The 20,273-nt window shown below is 37.6% G+C and overlaps 1 protein-coding gene across 4 annotated transcripts in view; it reads right to left on the reverse strand.

The window, feature by feature from the left end:
• Nucleotides 1–39: 39 nt before the first annotated feature.
• lpin2 (lipin 2) overlaps nucleotides 40–20,273 on the reverse strand; it is a 24,206-nt gene continuing 3,972 nt past the window's right edge. For 2 of the 4 annotated variants that reach the window (XM_007548531.2, XM_007548529.2), the window contains exons 2-20: nucleotides 17,448–17,648; nucleotides 13,063–13,158; nucleotides 12,385–12,731; nucleotides 12,198–12,305; nucleotides 11,979–12,105; nucleotides 11,563–11,893; nucleotides 10,912–11,011; nucleotides 10,567–10,754; nucleotides 10,274–10,367; nucleotides 10,110–10,179; nucleotides 9,915–10,007; nucleotides 9,692–9,774; nucleotides 8,387–8,531; nucleotides 7,855–8,003; nucleotides 6,318–6,404; nucleotides 5,726–5,878; nucleotides 4,674–4,788; nucleotides 3,868–3,971; nucleotides 40–2,631 (exon numbers count right to left, since the gene is read on the reverse strand). In XM_007548531.2, coding sequence (XP_007548593.1) covers nucleotides 2,487–2,631; nucleotides 3,868–3,971; nucleotides 4,674–4,788; nucleotides 5,726–5,878; nucleotides 6,318–6,404; nucleotides 7,855–8,003; nucleotides 8,387–8,531; nucleotides 9,692–9,774; nucleotides 9,915–10,007; nucleotides 10,110–10,179; nucleotides 10,274–10,367; nucleotides 10,567–10,754; nucleotides 10,912–11,011; nucleotides 11,563–11,893; nucleotides 11,979–12,105; nucleotides 12,198–12,305; nucleotides 12,385–12,731; nucleotides 13,063–13,158; nucleotides 17,448–17,639 — 2,727 coding nt within the window. In that variant the 5' untranslated portion in view covers nucleotides 17,640–17,648 and the 3' untranslated portion in view covers nucleotides 40–2,486. Of the gene's footprint in view, nucleotides 2,632–3,867; nucleotides 3,972–4,673; nucleotides 4,789–5,725; nucleotides 5,879–6,317; nucleotides 6,405–7,854; nucleotides 8,004–8,386; nucleotides 8,532–9,691; nucleotides 9,775–9,914; nucleotides 10,008–10,109; nucleotides 10,180–10,273; nucleotides 10,368–10,566; nucleotides 10,755–10,911; nucleotides 11,012–11,562; nucleotides 11,894–11,978; nucleotides 12,106–12,197; nucleotides 12,306–12,384; nucleotides 12,732–13,062; nucleotides 13,159–17,447; nucleotides 17,649–19,906; nucleotides 20,115–20,273 lie in introns of those variants that run through there. The other 2 variants (XM_007548528.2, XM_007548527.2) reach the window with 2 other exon arrangements.

The following is a 20,273-nucleotide window of genomic DNA, read 5'->3' on the forward strand; positions in this document are numbered from 1 at the left end:
TAACTTTTGACTTAAAATGAGAAGCGATTCAGAGACAAATGGATTTAGTTAGATATTTAATACAAATAAGACCAACAAGCCACATATTGCTAATTTCGTCAGGCCTGTATTTTTCTTCTTCTTACCAGAGATTTGTTTCTTCAAACATACTTTAAACCACATCTCTATACAAATCAAACACAGCATACATATAAGGTGTTTATATTTGTCAGAAACAATCAAAGAGCAAGCGTTACATCCAAACAAAACAAATTATGATGTACGTTTGTAAGAAATGACATGAACAAAAAAAAAAGGCATCGAGACAGAAAAACGTGATGATCAGCATATACACCGGATCCTTTTTCACAGCAGTGAGTGAGAGCATTTTATACTATATATCCTGGAATCATAGAGGATGAAGTGTGATTCTTTCACACAAGATGCTTTACTTTCATAGAAAGAATGAAATTCCTTTTGTTAATTCTAAGATAAACGTATCTAACTTCAAACTTTGTAGAGAAGACGCTAAGGAATCAAAAAAACACACATCATATATCACAAAACATCAGAGCAACACTACTCGAACTAAGAGAAACTAGATGTAGCTATAGCTTTTACGTTGTGCTTCTTTTTTCTTTTTTTTCTTTCCATCCACGTAATCTGGTTCCTTTTGTTCAGTTCTCTAAAGCACATCCTATGTTGTACTCGGGAGAAAGATATGATCCTGTCATTAAATCATGTTCTTTTAAATCACACATAAAGCCAAGGAAGAGCCAAGTCAAGTATTTCCTGTTTATGTCCAAACTAGAACTAATATCTCTTTCCTCTGCTCATCAAAGAAACTCCATCAGTTCTCATATTATCTGTCATACTAATAAACATGCACAATTACACACGCATAATGAAGCTACGGGGGAGGGGGCGGTCGGAATGACAGCCTTATGTTTGTTTTAAGATTTCATTCTCAGTTTTGACTTGCAAAACAAGAAAACCCTCCACTGTTAAAACACTTCTTCAAATCATTATATTTGAGATAAAACTGATAGATGTTAAAGACAAAAAGTAGAACTCTTCACTTTGTAATAATGGCATACTTTAGGTTACCTCCTATGAAAAGCATGTTGGTTAGATGCAAGTGTTTAAGTCTGCAGCTTAGACAAAGTGCATTGGACAAGTCTCGGAAAAAGCCACTGAGGGAGAATAAAGAAGGAGTGCAGGATACTTACTGCCACCCCACCAGCAGCACTCAGTGATTTAGGTAAGCACACATACACGCATGCATGCACACACACACACACACACACCAACATCCTATAATCTTTCATAGAAGAAGCTTTCAAACGGAAATCCCTAATTTTTAAGCTGCTTTCGGATCTGCCCCATCTTCGCTGTCGCAACTTGAGCGTCATCGCTTATATTTACATGTATTAATACTAAAGCTGTGGACTTTGAGGTTTGCTAGGAATCTTTATGTGCCTTGCATGTCGAGAGCTCCACCATTAAATAAAATAAACAGCTTGCTGTGGGAGACATGACTGAAGAGAGATCGGACACGAAGCTGAGCAGCTCTGGTTAAGCGCGCAAGAATTTGTGGCCAACCACACAAAATACCATTTTAAGTATTTTCTCATTACACTGGAGATAAATTACCTTTTTTTTTTTTCTCCTGACAAGCAATGGAATTACAACAGAAATCAATAACTTAATATATTAATTTTAAATAATTACTGTTGTTAACAGAACACATAAGGTCTGCAAAGCTTGTACAACAGAACAAACATTTTACAACAACCGCTGGACAATAAACCATGAAGCTGCTTCATTTTGCCGCAACCAAGTGCGGATCCATACATTCTTGGCATACACGGAGTTTTTACCTCGATTACAAACAATATTGAACATAACTCACTGCGCACGTAGTTCATGACCTTTAGAAGAAGCCAATAGAAATGTGCGACGTGAGTAAAGAGTGTCAGAAAAACTGAACTTCAAGCAGCGTTGCTACAGTAGGCTCCTGCAAACCAATGAGTTTGAGCATCACGGTTGGGGGAAATCTGACATCAGCCAGCCGTTACAATCCGTGTTCACTTTTCTCGTCAGGTCTCACCAAACTCCTCTCACACTGTATAATTAAGAAATGTGTAAAATGAAATTAAATTAGGAAACTGAGTGCCTTCTGAGTTACTAAAAGTATTCTGTTTGGAAAAATATTTATTTTAGATTGCTATCCCTGCACCACTCAACTACAGGCCGGTCGTCGAGCAGAGCGACCTGGCACCAGTAAGCGATTAGTCCGTTTTCCAGTGGTTGAAGTTTCAGCTGATGTTAATCTCCACTCGTGAAAAATAAATACAGTTTTCAAGTTATGTTTTAAGTTTCGTCTTAACCCTGTTTTCTCTGGTAGTCGTAGAGCTGTGTGTGCCTAAGTGCTATTGGATCCACTCCACGTTTGTTTACGCCTCGTCCCGCACAGATGAATGGCTGGGTGAGAGTCTGTGCAGCGGTTAGAGCGGTTCGTCGAGGTTGATTTCTGGTAGCGGCTGTCTCCAATAACAGAAGGAGCTAAATTCGGGCATCACGAAGGCTTCGTTCTGCTCTTTACTCAGCAGAGGGAAAACGTGCTCCACCAGCTCACTAAGTCTGCCGTAGCTGTGGACGAAAAGAAGCGTGTTAGAGAATTTTAGTCCGTTTCATATTTATAGAAAAGCAGCTTACAAGCAGTGATGTACAACATTTATCCAACAGTAAAAGACTCCAAACATGCATTTAGGTAATGACTGATTCCTAGTATGTAGGAAGGTTTTGAAAAGTTCTATTTTATTGTAAGAGAGTTTATATTTGATTCCAATATGGTGTTACTGGCATAAAGTCCCTGATGAAACTGCTGCAAAGCCTGTAATTTCCATCTCATACAGACAAGATGTTATTGAGCTTGTAGCAAAGTCAAACTAGAGTCAGAATGGTTGTTTCATTCATTTTAAAGCCTTTATATGAGTAACTATAATTGTTGTTGAGGGCTGAATCATTTGCTGAGCTCAATTTTTCCAAAAGAATATATGTCTGTAAATGATACATTTGTATGATTCTGCTGGCAGTAGCTGACGGGTCATACTAAAAACAAAAACTTTACCATTTTTTATGTTTTAGAACTGTTAAAAAAATGAAAAACTGCTAAGTCATGTCTTCGACTGTATGTTTAGTCTGATAATATTAATTCACACTTTAATCCAACTACTCTACCTTTTACTTTAGGAGGTCATGGTTATATATTATGCAAGTCCTGTTAAAAACTCAATACTGTGTATCCGTCTTTCTGGTTTGATCTGATCCTGCCATAAACTCAGTTTCTAATCTCGGAACCCAAACAGAGTAATGGCCTGAACTAAATCTCAGCTTTTGAAGTGCATTTGGATTTGTGTACAGCATCAACGCAGTATGACTGTTTCAGATTTTCTGCTGCTCCCCCCCCACCCTGCGCTCTGCCCTCAATGGATGGTCAGAGCACAGGTCGCTCTTAAATCAACTCGATTTGAATCCAGGTGGTTCTGTTTGGTTAACCTGAGAGCAACTGGAAAACTGAACTTTTGTTACTTTAAATAGGACCAGAAGCAGCACAATTGCTCACAGTTCACAGTAGGTTTTTTATGTCTAAGACAAAGAGTAAGAGTAGCCTAAATGTCAACAAAATAAGTGTTAACAGAAGCATCATTAGGCAGTTGGAGAATAACTGAGACAGTTACAACCATGAGCTACTTAAGGACAAAACAAAGCAAGTATAGAGCTTTGATTTTGAGTGTGAGGAAGTGAAGAAAAGTCCCTGAGAGACCGTGACTTGCAGTTTCAATTAGATCATTATTTTTCTTTATTTTATTTTTATTTACTCACGATGACTTGTTGCCCTTGGTCTGCTCCTGGATCAGCTCTCCTTTGGGGTTAACTGTGAAGATCCGACACAGCGGGACTCCAACCTCCTTATAGGCAAAAACATCCTGAATGGGGACGATGATAAGAGGCTTACTGCACATGCTGAAAATTAGAACTGAAACGAATCCAAATGAAGTGTTAAATGTCTTGGGTGTGCAGGTTCTGTAGACGGAAATACACATCAGGGTCTCTTCACCGCCTTTAAAAAAAAAAAAAAAAATTATAACCCCAATAAAGAACATCTATAAAAGCTTTGGAAAGCCACTCAAGAGAAACGTTGATAAACCTCAATCATGCACACTGATATGTCACTGACATTAATCACATATTTCCTGTTTTTGTTCCTCTAAGAGCATTCGATGGAAATATTTCAGCTGTTTAGAATAGATCAGCTTTTGTGTTTGTTTATTTAATTTGTTTTGGGGTTTTTTCCCCTTTGCTGAGCAACAAAGTTTCTATGGTTGCTTCATGGGGTGTTTGTGTTTATACAGCTGAAGACAGAAAAGGATGATACTCTGGCCAAGCTTCCCTCCCTTTCACATAAACTCAAACTTACCAAGTGACCTCAACTCTGGTTCAGCCCTGTACTGATTTCACTTGTTTGTGTCTGTTAACTGATAGCCAAAGAGTCATGTTGACATTGCAATACACCCTTGAGTGCAACGGCTTGTAGTAATATATAAAAAAAAAAAAAAAAGCAGTTCATGTAAAAAAACAAGCACTTCAATATCTGGCAGTCTGAGATTTTCTAACACGCATTAACTCACATTAGCTCGATTCCCAAAGGCAGCGTAGAAAGGCTGCTTGTTATTCTGAAACAGGTTCTTGATGTCTGTAAGGCATTCGATCTTGAAGATCTCTGGTTTTTTCTCGATGACCTCCCTGAAAAACAAACAAAAAAAAAAAAAGAAAAGAAGTTTCATGAGTCCTCTGTTTATATTAAAGTCATATGGTTGTTTTATGTCAAACATACTTTTTAATAATCCATTCTATTAAATTTATAATTTCAATAGACAAATAAAACACAACCCAAAGATGCCAAGACTCCCTAATAAAATACTTTTGATAAAAAAAAAAAAGGTCTGTATTTGAAGCAAATAAAATAAGACACTCATTTTGAAAAGGCAACATTTGAAAATTACTGACGTCCATCGATACAAGACTAAAAAGTACATTGCCATAGCAACTACAAAGTATAGTCTTCAAGGATGTAAAACATTCCCACGGCTCTGACGCACAATTCAAAGTACACCCAAGCAGTGTTTAATTAAAATATAAACACGGATCTACTACATCCTTTTGCAGCATTACTTTTTCAGATCATATCTGATGATACACCAGTACAGATTGTTGTATATTAAAAACAGAAGATATGCGAGGACAAAATTATGTACCAAAGCCAACAAACCACTGACAGCAAAGTCCACACAAAACTAGCAACTCTGACAGAAGGTGAAGGGTTAGACTGGTTCACCAGTCAACAAGATGTCATGAGTAAAAAGCACAAATGCTGCAAGCTATCCAATGATAAATGATTAGTTTAAACCCTGAATACATTTTGATCAGAAAATATGAATTTTTCTGTCTGAATCTATTAGCAAATAGAATTAAATTGTCATTTATACCCTCACTACAAAATATCAGCTAAGATTCTTAACATACATAAGCTCAAGTATTAAATAATTATAAATATGTCTCTATTTACCAAAGAAATAATCCAGGCTTCAAGAGAGAAAACAAAGGTTTGGTATTATGAGAATTGAATGTGCGCGAGAACTTTCTGGAGGAAAGTGTTGGCCATCATCACACTTTATTGTACCTGTGGAATGCAGAGAAGAGGCTGCTGGGAGACAGCATGAGCGGTCCTCGCGGCAGGATGATGCCTCCATCGTTGACCCACTGCAGGTAGCCCCTCGTCATGTCGGCCATGCCGATAGCCCGAGCTGAGCAGTACAAGAATTTGTAGCCATTCCTGCGAATGAGAGAAAATGACTCCAAGCCTGCACAAACAACAACCACCACCACCATCATCATCATCATAACCCATAACTTCAGGAGAAAAGATCCAAGAATTTTATTGTTACTCAAGTGCAGATTTTACAGTAACTGTCCTAGTCACCGAGGCTTCTCCTGTGTGGCGGTAATTTTTCTAATCTTTACTTAAAGCAGCAAGTTTAGGACTACAAATTTAATTACTTCTTAGAAATCCAGTTAATGTTTCTTTTAGCGAGAATTAAGTCATGATTATAGTTGAGCACACTGAGTCATCCACTTCACAGCGTCCCACGCAAACACTGAGAGGAAATATCAGCTCCACAGAAAGCCAACTGGGAATCAAAGACGGGCACTCCTAACCGCTGACCAAACATTCATTCTGTCCCTGTAATTAATCCCGGTTGTTGTGCACTTACTCGGCCACGGAGTGGTACAGCTTGGCAATGCCCTGGTGGGTCCAGTCTTTCCCCAACTGTGGGAGAATCTGTCCAAACACATCTGATCTAAAAAACAAACGCACATTATTGACATTATGTTGAAGAGCCTCCAAGTGGGAGGCAGGCCGCTCAAAAGGCAAAAAAGGAAGAGATGTAAAGTCACAGCTTAAATATGCAAAAAGAAAAATATATAGGATTCTTAGTACAGACTGTTCAGAGAAGGTTAAATAAGCCACACCCCACTACATTAACATTTCATGGTGAATATAAAACTTTATGGGATTTCCTTTGCTAATGAGAATTACTGGCCCCATGGGGAAGACACAGAGTCACCCTCAGCTTATGGCTGTGTGCACTGACAGAACGAGATGTAAATGGGCTCATTATAGATCCTGTACTTTTCAACCTGTTCTTGAAAGAGCACCACGTCACATGCTGGCCTTGGGGTTTGCTGAGATAATAAGCTCCAGTCGATCTGGACTTGTTTGATGTCAAACGTCAGAGAACAGGCATGAAATAAGCTGCAGACATCAGTTTTGGTTCAAAAGAGGAACTACCGGTGAGATAATTTTCTAAAACAGAAAAAAAGCACAACATTCTGGATAGTTTTAAATAAGAAGTTCTTTAAAAAATTTTAAAAATTAAAAACATGTATTATCTGCAGAGATTTATAATGTAATCTACAATACTATTGCAGTCTTGACCAACATATTTGAGGTGTAGAATTTTGCTGATGGTACTCATCAAAATGTAATGTTTGTTCAGTTGTTGGCTGTATGGCATTTTCTTTCAAATTTAGCGCTTTTATTATTTAAAGCACCGTGAACCGCCTTGCTGCTGAAATGTGCTACACAGATAAACTTGATTGGTTGATTGAAATGGGACTCGCAGCACAATAAATTTTATTCTGCTCATGTGGAGATTTTTTTCCCCATCAGACTTGTAGTAAAATATCAACGAAATGAACAAGTGACAATAAATGTGAACACTGCAGCAAACCTTCCACACAAGTTGCAAATATTTATATATAGCGTTATTGTCTGCCCTGCAGTCTAATCTGATCATCTAAGCTGAAAGCCATAAATACCAACAACTGAAAGTTATATGAGTGACAATAACGCGAGCAGAGCTACAGATGGTGCCTTGCTAAAGAAAAAAAAAAAAAGAACGTTTCCACTTCTGCATAATGAATGTTTACGGAGCAAGATCCAAGACTGACAATCTGGGCCTTCACTGATTTTAAAATAGATCACCATTTTGCAGCAAAAGTCAAAGAGGCTCCAGCATGACAAAAGGATGAATAGCAGTTTCTAAAAATATGCAGTGTGGTAAGCCAGTACATTTGCATGCATTTATAAAAAAGAAACCCAATAAAGTGTTCCAAAAATAATCCCCCCAACTTCCCAGATGCGCTGCACTAAATGAAAAGAAAAAAAAAATGCAAGACAGACTCTTTTTCAAAGTTTTGGACTTTTATTTCCTACTGAGCCTCTAAATTTTCTTTTGAGACACCTACTTGGTGATGGTACCATCAATGTCAGAGATGATGACTTTGTCATCCCAGTTCCACAGGTAGATGGTCCCCTCACAACGGCATGTGCCTTGGTACTGAGTGGTAATGCTAAATGTCACGTCATTTGGTCCCTCCTTTAGTTTCAAACTAGCCTAGGGGGAAAAAAAAAATAAAAAAATAGAATGAAAAATGTCAGGCCATCTGGAGGAAGAATCTATTTCATTCACAAGAAGAAAACCCAAACATAGGCAATGGTCTGCTGAACAAATTGTTTTGTCATAATGCAAAAATCTGCAAAGGTCTTTAGAGCCCCCTACTGGCAGCAAGCGCAACAAAAAAAAAAAAAAATAAAAAAAATATAGCCTGCAGGGAGAGCTCTAAAACACAGAATAGATGCTTAGACAGTGCAAAGGTCAGATATTTGCGCCATCAAAGCACTACATTTGCTAAAATGAAAAAAAAAAAAAACAACAAAAAAAAAACTATAATGAGAAAAGAACAACTATTCTATTTTAGAAAGCAACAAAGCACTTACTATCTGATCTGAGGAAAGACGTAGTGACTTCCTGTAAGTGTGGGGGGTGGAATGATGTCCTTCTGCTGGCTGCAGCCTCTCTTGGCAGGACGCAGCACTGACCTCCTTGGATTCCTCATCACTCGAGGTGTCTCCTGCTTTCGACCTACAGGACAGTTATGTTAATTATTTACCCCATAAAATACTAGAGAAAAAATACAGTGATAAAACTTATAGACATTAAATGAAGTCACTTTATAGTTACAGGCTGCAGGTCCATCTCAAAGCAAAATATCATAGATGGATTAACTTATTTCCGTAAGTCAATACAAAAAGTGAATTATTAAAAGATGAGAATTTTGATTTTGGATTATTGCTGATGATCCTAAATTTTGTTTCTATAAAATCAGAATACCAATAGAAAACAGATGCAACCTGTTGAGGAAGACAACTAATTTGAGTCGTCCAGCAGACTGTCAAGAGGGGAAACCATAAAAAGGTCAATGATAAAGAACCTTGACGTTCAGTATTGTATTCAAGAATGTTAATGTAAAGTTAAATGTGCAAAAAAATGTATCCCCTCTGTATTTCATCTTACAGTGTTGCAAACTACATTAATTCTCAATGTTGATATTTAAATTTGCCTTTTTGGGAATCCATAAAATTCTTAACACACGTTACAACAGTATTCCTCCGAAGTGCATGTGTGTGCAGCGAGTCCCTTCAATATGTATGTGCATCTGTACATTAGTGTGTCGAGTCACTCAAAAGCAAGTCTGGTTATAAAAGAGGTCTGGATACTCTAAGTTTTGTTATGCACTGCGGTAGCAGAGTGACACAGGAGAAGAAGCAGAGATCTGTTGGCAGGGATCATAATGAGCCAGAAAGAAAGAAAAAAAAAAAAAAAACTTCCTTTGCGCTGTTTCCCCCCAAGCTGTTGAACGCGCTCTGAATTTAGACAGGTGTTCTATCGATTACATTTTTGGCCCAGATTTGACTGATAAGCTACCTCCATGTGTTAATGTGCTAACTTAACGCTAAACCCAAAATGAATAAATAAAGATAACTAGATCAATTATTCAAAGACGAAATCCATAAGCTATCCCAAAGACAGACTCCTTTAATGGTAGCTCTAGTATAAAACTGCGTATAAAGAATCTGATACATCAGTTTTTGAATTGAATACCTGAAATGACTTTTTATAATTCTAATTTAATGAGATGCACCTGAATTCACAAACGTCTTTATTCCAATTCCTTGCCAAGACCAGATTTAGTTTGATGTTCAATATTTCCACATTTTTAAACATGAATGCATAGTACATACGGCAAAGCCAATTTCTCGTGAGAAATAGAGGGTTCTCCTTCCTCTAGCTGACACTCCTCCTTGGTTTCAAGCTTTGTTTCAGACTAAAGAAAAAAAAAAAAAAGAAAAGAGAAGGTATTAGGAGCAATTAATGTAGCTTAGAATCTAGATTTGGGAAAAAAATATTGTTAATAAAATGTGGGCAAAGTGTTTTCTTGTATTACTTATGAGAGCATATATCTACCTGTTTGACTGAACTGTCTGCTCTTTTTCGCCAGAACCACCAGCGACCTGATTTCTTTGGCATTTTCTCCTTCATCCAAGCCTCCTCTGTAGCCTATAAACAAAAACAAAAAATATTTTTACTACTGAGTTAATTATTTGAATTTAGTAAATAATTAAGATACAAAATAAATTTAGCACAAAAAAAAAAAAATACCTTTGGTAAATTCTTCTGAAATGCCTGTAGACTTAGAATCAAGGGTGCAGCTAGTGTCCAGTTATAATACCTAAAATCAAACAAACAAAAACTAAATCAGACACATGAAGTCCTACAAAACAAAGCTTTCGAATTAGATAGAATAAAACAAAAAGCTTACAAACCTATTTCCTATCTTTACAACTAAGTTAGGGTTGTCTATGATTGCTGGATTTTCAGCAAACTCATGATATGTGATGATATGTTCCATAAATTTTTCTGCAAACACAGATGGAATTCAAAATTAATTACAGGTAAAGTGCAACATGTAACCAGTATCTAGCACATTTTAGTTTCTGTACCTGAAAGGCTTTAACAAACATGTATCTAAACCGATAATAAACAAATCTGTTTGCGTATAAAAGAGCTGATATAATGTCTTATTATCTGAAAACAGCAGGCAAACTTTATTGCTGACCTTTGGATATTTCAGCATTTTCTGTGAGACCTCCGCACAGAGAAAGAGTGACATCAGGGAGGTCACTGGCCGAGTCAGAAAGACATTCTGTCCCGCTGTCAGCAGCTGCACTACCCACGGACTGTGGAGACTGGGAACCAGAACGCATCTCTGAGTCGATCCAGTGCTTTGCTGTTGCCTCAGACTCACTGACGGAAGAAAGAACGAATGGACCAGAAAGGCAGACAAAAAGTTAAGGATGTTCAAAGTCGTAGGTTGAAATGTATATTATTTCCAGTGTTAAAATATAGCGCATGTTTAATAAATAAGAAGTGAGCGTATCAAGTGTTTCTTGCGTGAACAAACCTCTTGGGAAAATATCTTGCAGCCACATCGGGTTCAAGGACATTTAGGTCATCTAGGTAGATGTCCTCTGGACCCTGATGCTGACTCCTCTTTGGGACTCCTGCATACAACGCATAAAATCACTTGCTACTTTAGAATGACCTTATACAAAATTACAACCATAAACAATTTATTTATTTATTTTTTTTTTAGATTTTGTGTGATTAAAACAACAAAAGTAGTGAATATCTGTGCCGTTCTATTCAGCTACTCTGAGGCAATGCTTTGCAGAACCTGTTGCAATTGAGTTTTGAATAGTATTTGATTTCTGCCTATGGATCTCTATGGGTTGGCGACATAAGTGAGCCAGTAGCAAAGATGAACAACGTGCAATCTACAGAACAGTAACATTTACAATGAGGTTGAAAAGACAGGGACTGCCTACCAATTAGGAGCCATTTTTTAAATTGTATTTACCAGCAGGAATCATTCATCTTCTACTGCATAGTTATGCACTGCTTTTGTTTTGGTCGAATATAACCAATTCTGTTAAAATACACAGAAGTTTGTAGTTGTAATGTGACAATATGTCAAAGTTCAAGGGCTTTGTGAGGCTCTGCTTATTTATTTTTTTTATTCACTGCAAACCAGAATGTGTGACACCCGGCGTACCTTTCTTCTTGGAGGGTGAATCGGTATGTTGGCTGTTTGAAGGGGTGGAGGTGGTCACATTGGATGGAAGGACATCAGGAGTTTCTGTTGGGGTTAAAGGACTCTCTGACGTCACGGTGCTGATGCTCGTTAGGCTGCCGGGTGTTACAGTGGTGACAGGGGTACGTGGCTCAGGCTTGACTATGGTACACACTGAGGGGCCTCCATCTTCCTTTTCAGTCTCCGTTTCATTCGCCATAGCCTCTGAGCTGAGGATGACGCGGAAGTGGGTGCTTTCTGATGGGGTGATGGTCACCGTCTTTATTGGTTCAGGTTTTTCTTTGCGTGTGACCTAAATATTAAAAACGGCAGATGTCACTTCAGAAAACATGGCAAATTGGCACCTGCTGTGACTTTTACAGGAAAGAAGTGCTTACCCTAGTTGTTTCTGGAAACTCCCCCCAGGTCCACTGCATATGGGACTCAGCCCTCAACAAACTCTCTGAAGACTTCATCACCAGTTCAGAGTCGCTCTTTGGGGAAAAGGCCTGGGACAAGCTATGGCTGAAAAGGCAGGAAGTGAAACACAAACAATGAGCAAAACGTTTTATGCATCTATGATCAACTCGAGATGCAAAGCTTAGCTTTACACGTACCCATCACCTGATGGCCATTCGCTGTCGGACAGCGGGTAACCTTCCAGGTTATGTCTGACTGTAGGCAGTTTGGGGTCTATGTCACGGATTGTTGAAGTTGAAGGTGACCTACATCCAGAATGCAAAATATATATAAATATATATGTTGTTAAAAACCTTTCCCAGCAGTCCTTGAACCCAAAACTACCTCGATACATGTGGTGCGGATTCTTCATCAGAGCTGAGATCCATCTCAAAAATCTCTTCGTTTTGTCCAGTGCCCGACACAGCAGCAGTTGTAGCAGCGACAGAATTACCAGAAGACACCGGTGGGGTCAGCTCTTCTCTGCGAGGGTCTCCTTTGTGCTTCTTTCTTCGTCTTTTTTTCTTTTTTGTGGCAGTGGCACTGGGAGCAGGGGGCTCAGGTGGGTCTTCTTGGTCAAGAGGATCATCATCATTTGGATCTTTAGGTGCCCGGTTTTCGACCGCCGACATCCAGAACAGGTGACTCTCTGTGGGTATTGGGGATGTGGCCAAGTGGGCAGGAATAATCTGCTGAAGTGGAAATTTGTCAATATGCGGCTGAAAGCTTATGCAACAGTAGAACAGTAGAGACCAATGCAACACAAGGAGCTGTCATGATAGGAGAAACATTTGCAACTGTCAAATGTGTCAACTGAACAAAGTGGGTGGATTTCTCAATACAGACCTTGCCGTTTTCTTTACAAACACATCAGAAAGTGGTTTGTTGAAAAGGGCATAATAAACTGCTTAACTGCTTTCTCAAATGCATTATTTGAAACTTGAACTAACTTTTTTTTTCTTTCAGTCATAAACAGTTTAATTTTATTTCCAAATTAATGATGTGTGTATTTGTTACGCTTACATTTTCTTCTTCGGCTTCCTGGACAAAAAATGCCTCTCCGTTGTCACCAAGTTTCATATGCAGGTCCACAGGATCACCATTCACTTCAATATCAATCTGAAAACATTAAAGAAAATTCAGGCTGATATTTGTAACAACATCAAACAACAACATGAAAACTAAGAAAGTAATCAGTTACATTGGCAGTGGGTTTTATAAGAAGATTTTGGCAAACAGTGGTTTAAGATGGCCAGTTTGAGGCCATTTGAAAGAATTTCCACTTTAGTATAAAACTCAAAAGACTGATCTTTGTTGAGCTCAGTGAACACACCAGACCGAGTGCAAAAAGATACTTAAAGGCAAGATATTTTCTCCACTGCATGTCAAGACTTGTCTGTGGTTCATTCAGGGGGCAAGTCATTGAGTGACAGATGTTAACAGGAAGTTTTAACATTGTGTAGGTAAGTTGCTCCATTTTGCTCTTTCAAGCTTTCTACCTGAAGGTCTGATTGGTCCAAAAGCTATATGTATTTATATAGATATACATATAACTTTTTAAATATGATTTTTGTTCTTGTTTGAATATGAATATTAATAGTTTGGAGTGCTATTTTACACAAGGAGCAGTTCAATATGTATGCAATCGGAGACATTACAGTGCTTCAGAAATGCATTTATGCCTGAAAGCAACAAAAAGAAGGGGTGTAAAATGGGAGACGATAAAAAAAAGCAGTTAGATGCCAACAGTACAAGTTGTAAAAATGTCTTTTTTCTCTGCTGTATTTTTCCAAAGGTATTCTTTCTCAACTTCTCGCATAGGGACAAATTCATGTATAGCTAAGCTGAGCCAACCACAGTCTACATTTTGTCTGCCAAGAAAGCAATGGTTTAATCAGCTATGCAATCTAAAAATCAGAAAGATGGCACTTAAAAGTAAAAAATACATAAGCTATTTAGGAAAGCTCATGTTTCACCTCAGGGATTATAAATCCTAATAAGCATTCAAGTCCCCAGGGCTTTTATTTTGTGGAGCAGCCAATAAAACGAGGCTTTTTGAGTTTGCTGGGGAAACCCCGGTGGAATGGGGCCCATTCTGTAATTTAACACCACAATAACAAAAAATTAAAAAAAAAGTAGTAACATCTGGAAGACACTACAGACCAGGCTGGCTATGGCACACAAGTGCTCTGCAACATGACACCAGATCATCAATATTGGGTTGAAAACCACAGCCACCAGAATGTTCTTTGTCCTCCCTTTAATAGATTGCTGCTTGGATTTTTCCATGTTGTGCTAAACTTTTCAGCAGATGCTGGATTCTCTACCGGTTAGAGATGAAATTTCACCTGGTGAAGGAAACTATAGCAACTAATCTGAGTGTGGCTTTGAATTTCAGGCTCTAATTAATAATGAGACAGAATAAATGAGGCTTCTGCTTATCCACTTACAGTCAGTGAGAGGTTAGACTCACTTCAAGTGGTTATATTCACTCCAACAGCTCATTGCCAATATCATCCTTGAGCTACTTTTCAGCACAGGTAATGGGTACCTGCTGATGCTATTGATTAGTGTATTTATTACATGAACTTGCACTAGTTTCACTAAATTAATTTACTTTAATCGTGCAAAGCACAAATTAGAGAAAGATATTAGCTTCCATGGTAAAACTGTGTTCAATTAATATTAATATTTTCAAATGGAAGGAATACTTTGTGGTTGCCCTCCAAAGTGACTAATTAATGTTGAAAAATGTCTGCATATAAAAGACAAATATATTTCATGAAATAACTTCCCAAAAGGCTATAAATACACAAAGCAGCAGTCCTCACTGATTTGAAAACTGTGCCTAGGAACAGGTATAAATGTTCGTTACACAACAGCCCTTCTGTGAGCCACTGAGGACCTTTTCTTCCCTCCCCCATGCATTCAAGTTGTAGAGCAGTTGCCATAGAAACAACTCATTCATTCCTTTCCAGGCCCATCAGCATTCTAGCTAGGTGGGTAGACAGACTCGGGTTAAAACAAATTTTTTCTTGTATACCAAGTAAAACGGATTTTTCAGAGACTCTCTAAGCAAGCGCTCCAACTCAAATTATATTTTATAGGTATGGGCACGGATATAAAAATATTTCGGTCATTCATTCGAGTAAACCAATGTAAATTTTTACTCCATCCACATTGATGTATCCATTTTCTAAACAAAAAAAACATGAGAAGTACAATTTCATGGTCATGACAAATTAGTTTTTATCTGTATGCTTTTTCTAAGATTTGGTTCATTTCTCTGCTCAGATTCAAAAGACAATGTACTAATGGCAAGTAAACTGAAGATAGGCTGCGCTTTCCAAGTTATACAAACAACAGCTCACACATTCTTACAACTTGCAGTTAAACATGCAACAGCAGAAGAAACTGAAATCGAACGCACAACTCTCCTATTGCAGGACAAGTACTCTTCTTGTTAGTATCAATACCGACAAATTTTGAGCCTTTGTAATTAGCATTCTCTTAGAGATCATTTTTTTGCATGGAAGTACTCTACCAGTCAAAAGGTTTGAAGAGCTGACATTTTAATTCATCCTTACAACTTGTTTTAGATATCTGCACATCACACGACATAAGGGAGTTTTGGAGATCCTGAATGGTTATCCCTTTGTTGGCGTCAAAAAAAATAAAAAATAAATGGAAAAAGAAAACTCATAATTAGTTTTTAAATTGTATTTTAACTTTAAATGCCAGTCCCAATTTTAATGTGCCAGACATAAAAAAATAAATTAAAAAAAAAGATGGGCATGCTACAATACACTGATGTAAATCTCTCTCCTGATACTGAAGCATCTCTACCAAACGGGACACATCCTTCTGCCCCTTCTCAGCAATTAGGCTAATGAAAAGTGTGCTACAAAAATAGTCTATACCCTAGTGAGAAGCAAGCACTGAAAATAACCTAACTGTTCCAAAGCCAATATTAATTGAGCTACCTCAGAAAAAACAGAAATAGTATCAACTATGTTTGGGAAAAAAGAACCACCTTTGTTCTATCTGTACTGGGGGAGTCACATGTTGTGATCTCTATGTGTTTGTTTAATGGAAAGCCAGAGCCATTCTTGTGGATGATTAAAAACTGCAGCATATATTACAGAAAAAAGAAATTAAAAGACAAGTGAGCATCTTTAAGGCTGCACCCAGTAATCTACTTTTGTTAATGAATGAGTTGCACCATAGCAGTTGATAAGGACGGCAGATTTATGGACAAAATAATGATATACATCTTTTTTTTTTATTATTTCTATGACACGTTTTACGTAATGAGTTCACGAAAAATATATTTCACCTCATTAGTACTAAATATAGTTGTTCGCAGGCAGGGAAGTGGTCCACAAAACAATTCCTAGAGGGTCACCTTCCTCAGATTCTGTTGTGGCCATGCTTCAACACACACGTTTCCAATGGGTGTTTTACTTCCCTGGTGTCATGTGCCACAGAGGCCTAGCAATAACTCATCCATTCAAGTAAGGTGTGGTAACACACAAAAACATCTGCAGAACAAACTATTAGACAGCGGTCTTTCAGGACTGGATTTGGGCACAACAAGTGCAGCACTAGTTGTATGCAATCAGATGTATAACTTGGTTGTGTTAGTTTTATTCCAATCAAATTCTTTGCATCACAATAAAATATGTTTTCATTGCTCTTTTTACGACTGGAAAAAGGGTTTTAGCACATCGAGCAAAGTACAATGTTATGTAATCCACAGTAATGTTGATAAGCTCACGCAAACCGCCTGGATATCCTTAATGAAACATGTACTATTTTCACACATGAAGAAAAACATAATATTGAGCAAAACTAAACTACGGAAAAACAACAGCTGACTTTTTTTAAACTGCTATGCAGATTGCTTATCCATTGTCAATTAACTCATGACTGACGCAGGTAAGATGAAAAATCAATCAAGGACAGATAAGTCAATCATTTTATCTTTCAGTGATAGCTCAAATTAACTTTGTGCACACTGCTAGCAAAAAGCTCTAACTGGTAGTCTGAAAGCTGCTTGCTTGTAGAAGCAACCAGATAACAGCTGTTGTACCATGGGGATGAGTCCAGAAATATGCTTTTAGTTTCTTTTATACATTGCTGTTTAACTGTAACAGTTAGTTCTAGAATTTGATTTTGATACATCTATGTTGAAAGTTAATCAAAAATGTCCATATGCTAAGACATGTCAGTTTCAAAAGAGAAAAAGTTTAAAAAGAAAAATCTCGGCACCAAGATGGAATTCAGCTGTAGATAAAATAAAGGCAATTATGTAATACATCTTGAAATGCTTTTTCCACAAGAACTTTAAAACCATCAATCCACATAAAAGTATAAAGGAGAAAACTTGAGGACAAAAAGTTACTTACTACTTTCTCTTTAGAGCGCAGGACACCCAGCTTGCCGAAGCGCACGTGGAATGGGGAACATTGGTAGGTCCCATCTCTCTGGCGGACGACAACGACATCAATACAGCCCGACAGCGTGGCCTGATTGATGCCTTTATACAGTTCTTTGACCGTTACGAGAACTTGACCAGCCAATTGCCCCACGTAGTTCATGGTGTCCGTCTTTAAGGGGGGGAAGAGAAAAAAAACTATTTTTACTTACATTTAAAAGTAAGATCTTTTGAATACACAAAACAAAAAAAAAAAAAAAAAAAAACTATTTTTACTTACATTTAAAAGTAAGATCTTTTGAATACACAAAACAATACAGTTCAGTTCAACTGTTTATGAAGTAACCTTGTCCTTTTTCCCCCCCTTTTCCCGTCAGATTTTAGTTCTCTCTCTGCTTGCCTTCGCTACAGCTGTTTCTCTGAACCTAAAGACTGACAGAGAGCATTGTTTTCCCATCTCTGGCCACTGCCCAACATGAGCAACAACAGAGCGAGCGGCAAATGGATGGACCAAGACAATGAGATAACCCCAAACAGAGGTCCCACTGCTCTGCAAAACTGGAAGCAGCTGACATTCTGTTTAGAGTCACAACTCCCAGCGAAGTGCTTTACTCATGTTTTACTGCCTTGTTAAATTTGTAAATGTGGTTGAGAACTAGTATTTCTCAACTTTCAAAACATTAATCCTTACAGATATATTTGTTTAAGCAGAAAGTTATTCTTTGCAGTTTGCTGAAATTACTAAAGCAAAGAAAATGGCATACAGGCCAAGACTGAATTTGATAAAGTTATTGATGCACAGCAACAGAGGCTGTATGTGTAACCATTAACTTCACAAATAAACATGATTTCAGTTTGCTGGGTCAGGGTCTAATTTGGTGAAGCCAGTAAACAAATTCCCAAGTTGACTTAATCATGTTTATATAACCTGATTTTGTCCAATACCACAGTAACCTTTGTTCGCAATCTCACCATGAGAGGACTAACAGAGGATTTAGGTAGGAGCAAGTGGGGCAATTTTTCAAGGGCAGAATAAATAAATATGAACATTTGGTGACATATTAACCTCAATAGAGCAAGCTGCTAATGTATGCACCTAAATGTCACCAAAATAAAGAAAAAAATCATTTAACATCAACCTGTTTCAATGATGGACGCAATTTTTCCATAAGACTAAATGAAAAACAAATGTGTACAAATAGACCAATGTTAATTTTATGATCTTGGCTCTCTTTCCAAACAAGTTTCTTTTACAACCTATACATTTTGATATTGAAAAAGATAAAAAACATATAGATAGATAATCTCTTTGGTGTTGAACTTGCTGATATTTTCCAATAAAGCTGCTATGTAAAGAGCTTGGAAAAACTTGAGCCAACATACAAACTCATCTCATTAAATGCAAGTGAGAAGAGGTCAATGCTAGGAACATGTTTTCTGCAACCATGAAAGTTGCTTTCCAATCACTCGTCATGTGAACACAATTGAATAAGAGATGTACTGATAGTTACAGGCTTTTACTGACCACTATCGATTTCCATTTTTTTAAACTGTTAAATTGAAACTTTAAAGTTATATAAAATTACATAGTCATTTGTCTAAGGCTTGTTTTAAAATCAAAAACATCCTGACAGCAAAATAAAAAACAGGTTTCTGCTAGAAGCAGCACCTTTGAATAAAAATTTTAATATTTCCATTCATGTATCAAAACACATATTCTTCAACTTTATCAGATTTTTACTGAATTGAAAATGATATTTATCAAATAACTGTAAATGTGTTATACAATTTTATGTCAGCCAAACAGAACAAAAAACAAGTACGAACAAATTGATGCATTCTTTTCAATCAGCAGTTCAATAAATTGCTAAATATTTTTTGTCAGTGCAACTACAGTTCAAACCATTTTCAGGTTAGGTAAGATGCACATTACAACGAGGTCAAACCAAAAAAAGAGGAGAGATTGTGTGGGAGACACTAAACAAATCGTCTCGCTGGCAAGGAGGGTAAAAAACTCATTTAGAAACTACAGTTAAACTAAAAGTGAAAGATAACGGTCACAAGAAAGCTGTAAAATTACAAATCCAAAGGTCGGCTCTTCTGAATGACAAAGTAAAGTCTAAGAAAAACTCAGAAAAAGTCTAAGAATGCATTTAAAAAAACTGCACCATATTAATACAGAGAATGAGATGAAAAGAATCAGTCTTCAACATGAGCAGACATGAGGAGAAGGCCTCGCATCAAACATGGTTGAACTGTTTCAAGCCATTGCCTTGTTCTATGAACTAAGCAAAAAACACAGTTGACCAGAAGAGCCACAAATTTTTAAATCCCAGTCCCATTTTCACAAAACTGAGTTATTAGACAACATTAGGGTCTCCAGTCTTTTACCATAAGCTGTGACCAATTACAAAACCCTTTCAGACTCACCAGGGACCAAGATGACCTCAGAGAGGACGACTCATCAGCTTCACTATTGTCTGTGTTGTCCTCTGTGTTGCTCCCCAGGAGCTCCCAGCTTGCCCAGGATCTCTGCCTCTTCATCTCAAATAAGTGGAGCGGAGGCCGTACATGACAGACCTCAGGATACTCTCCTGGGACCAATACCTTTTGCCTTTGGATCCCGGCGATAGTTTAATGCTGCCATGCTGAATCCAATATTCAATAGGACCCACCTACTCACCTTTGAATGATTGCCCCTGAGGTAAATACAGATACGTTATCTGGAACTTGTGGCAATTGTGCAAGACCGTCGTAAACACCGCCATCCTTCTTCTGGGATTTTCTCTTCAGAGCG

The sequence above is a fragment of the Poecilia formosa genome, unplaced genomic scaffold (assembly GCF_000485575.1).
Source record: "Poecilia formosa unplaced genomic scaffold, Poecilia_formosa-5.1.2 Scaffold27, whole genome shotgun sequence".
Lineage (NCBI taxonomy): Eukaryota > Metazoa > Chordata > Actinopteri > Cyprinodontiformes > Poeciliidae > Poecilia > Poecilia formosa.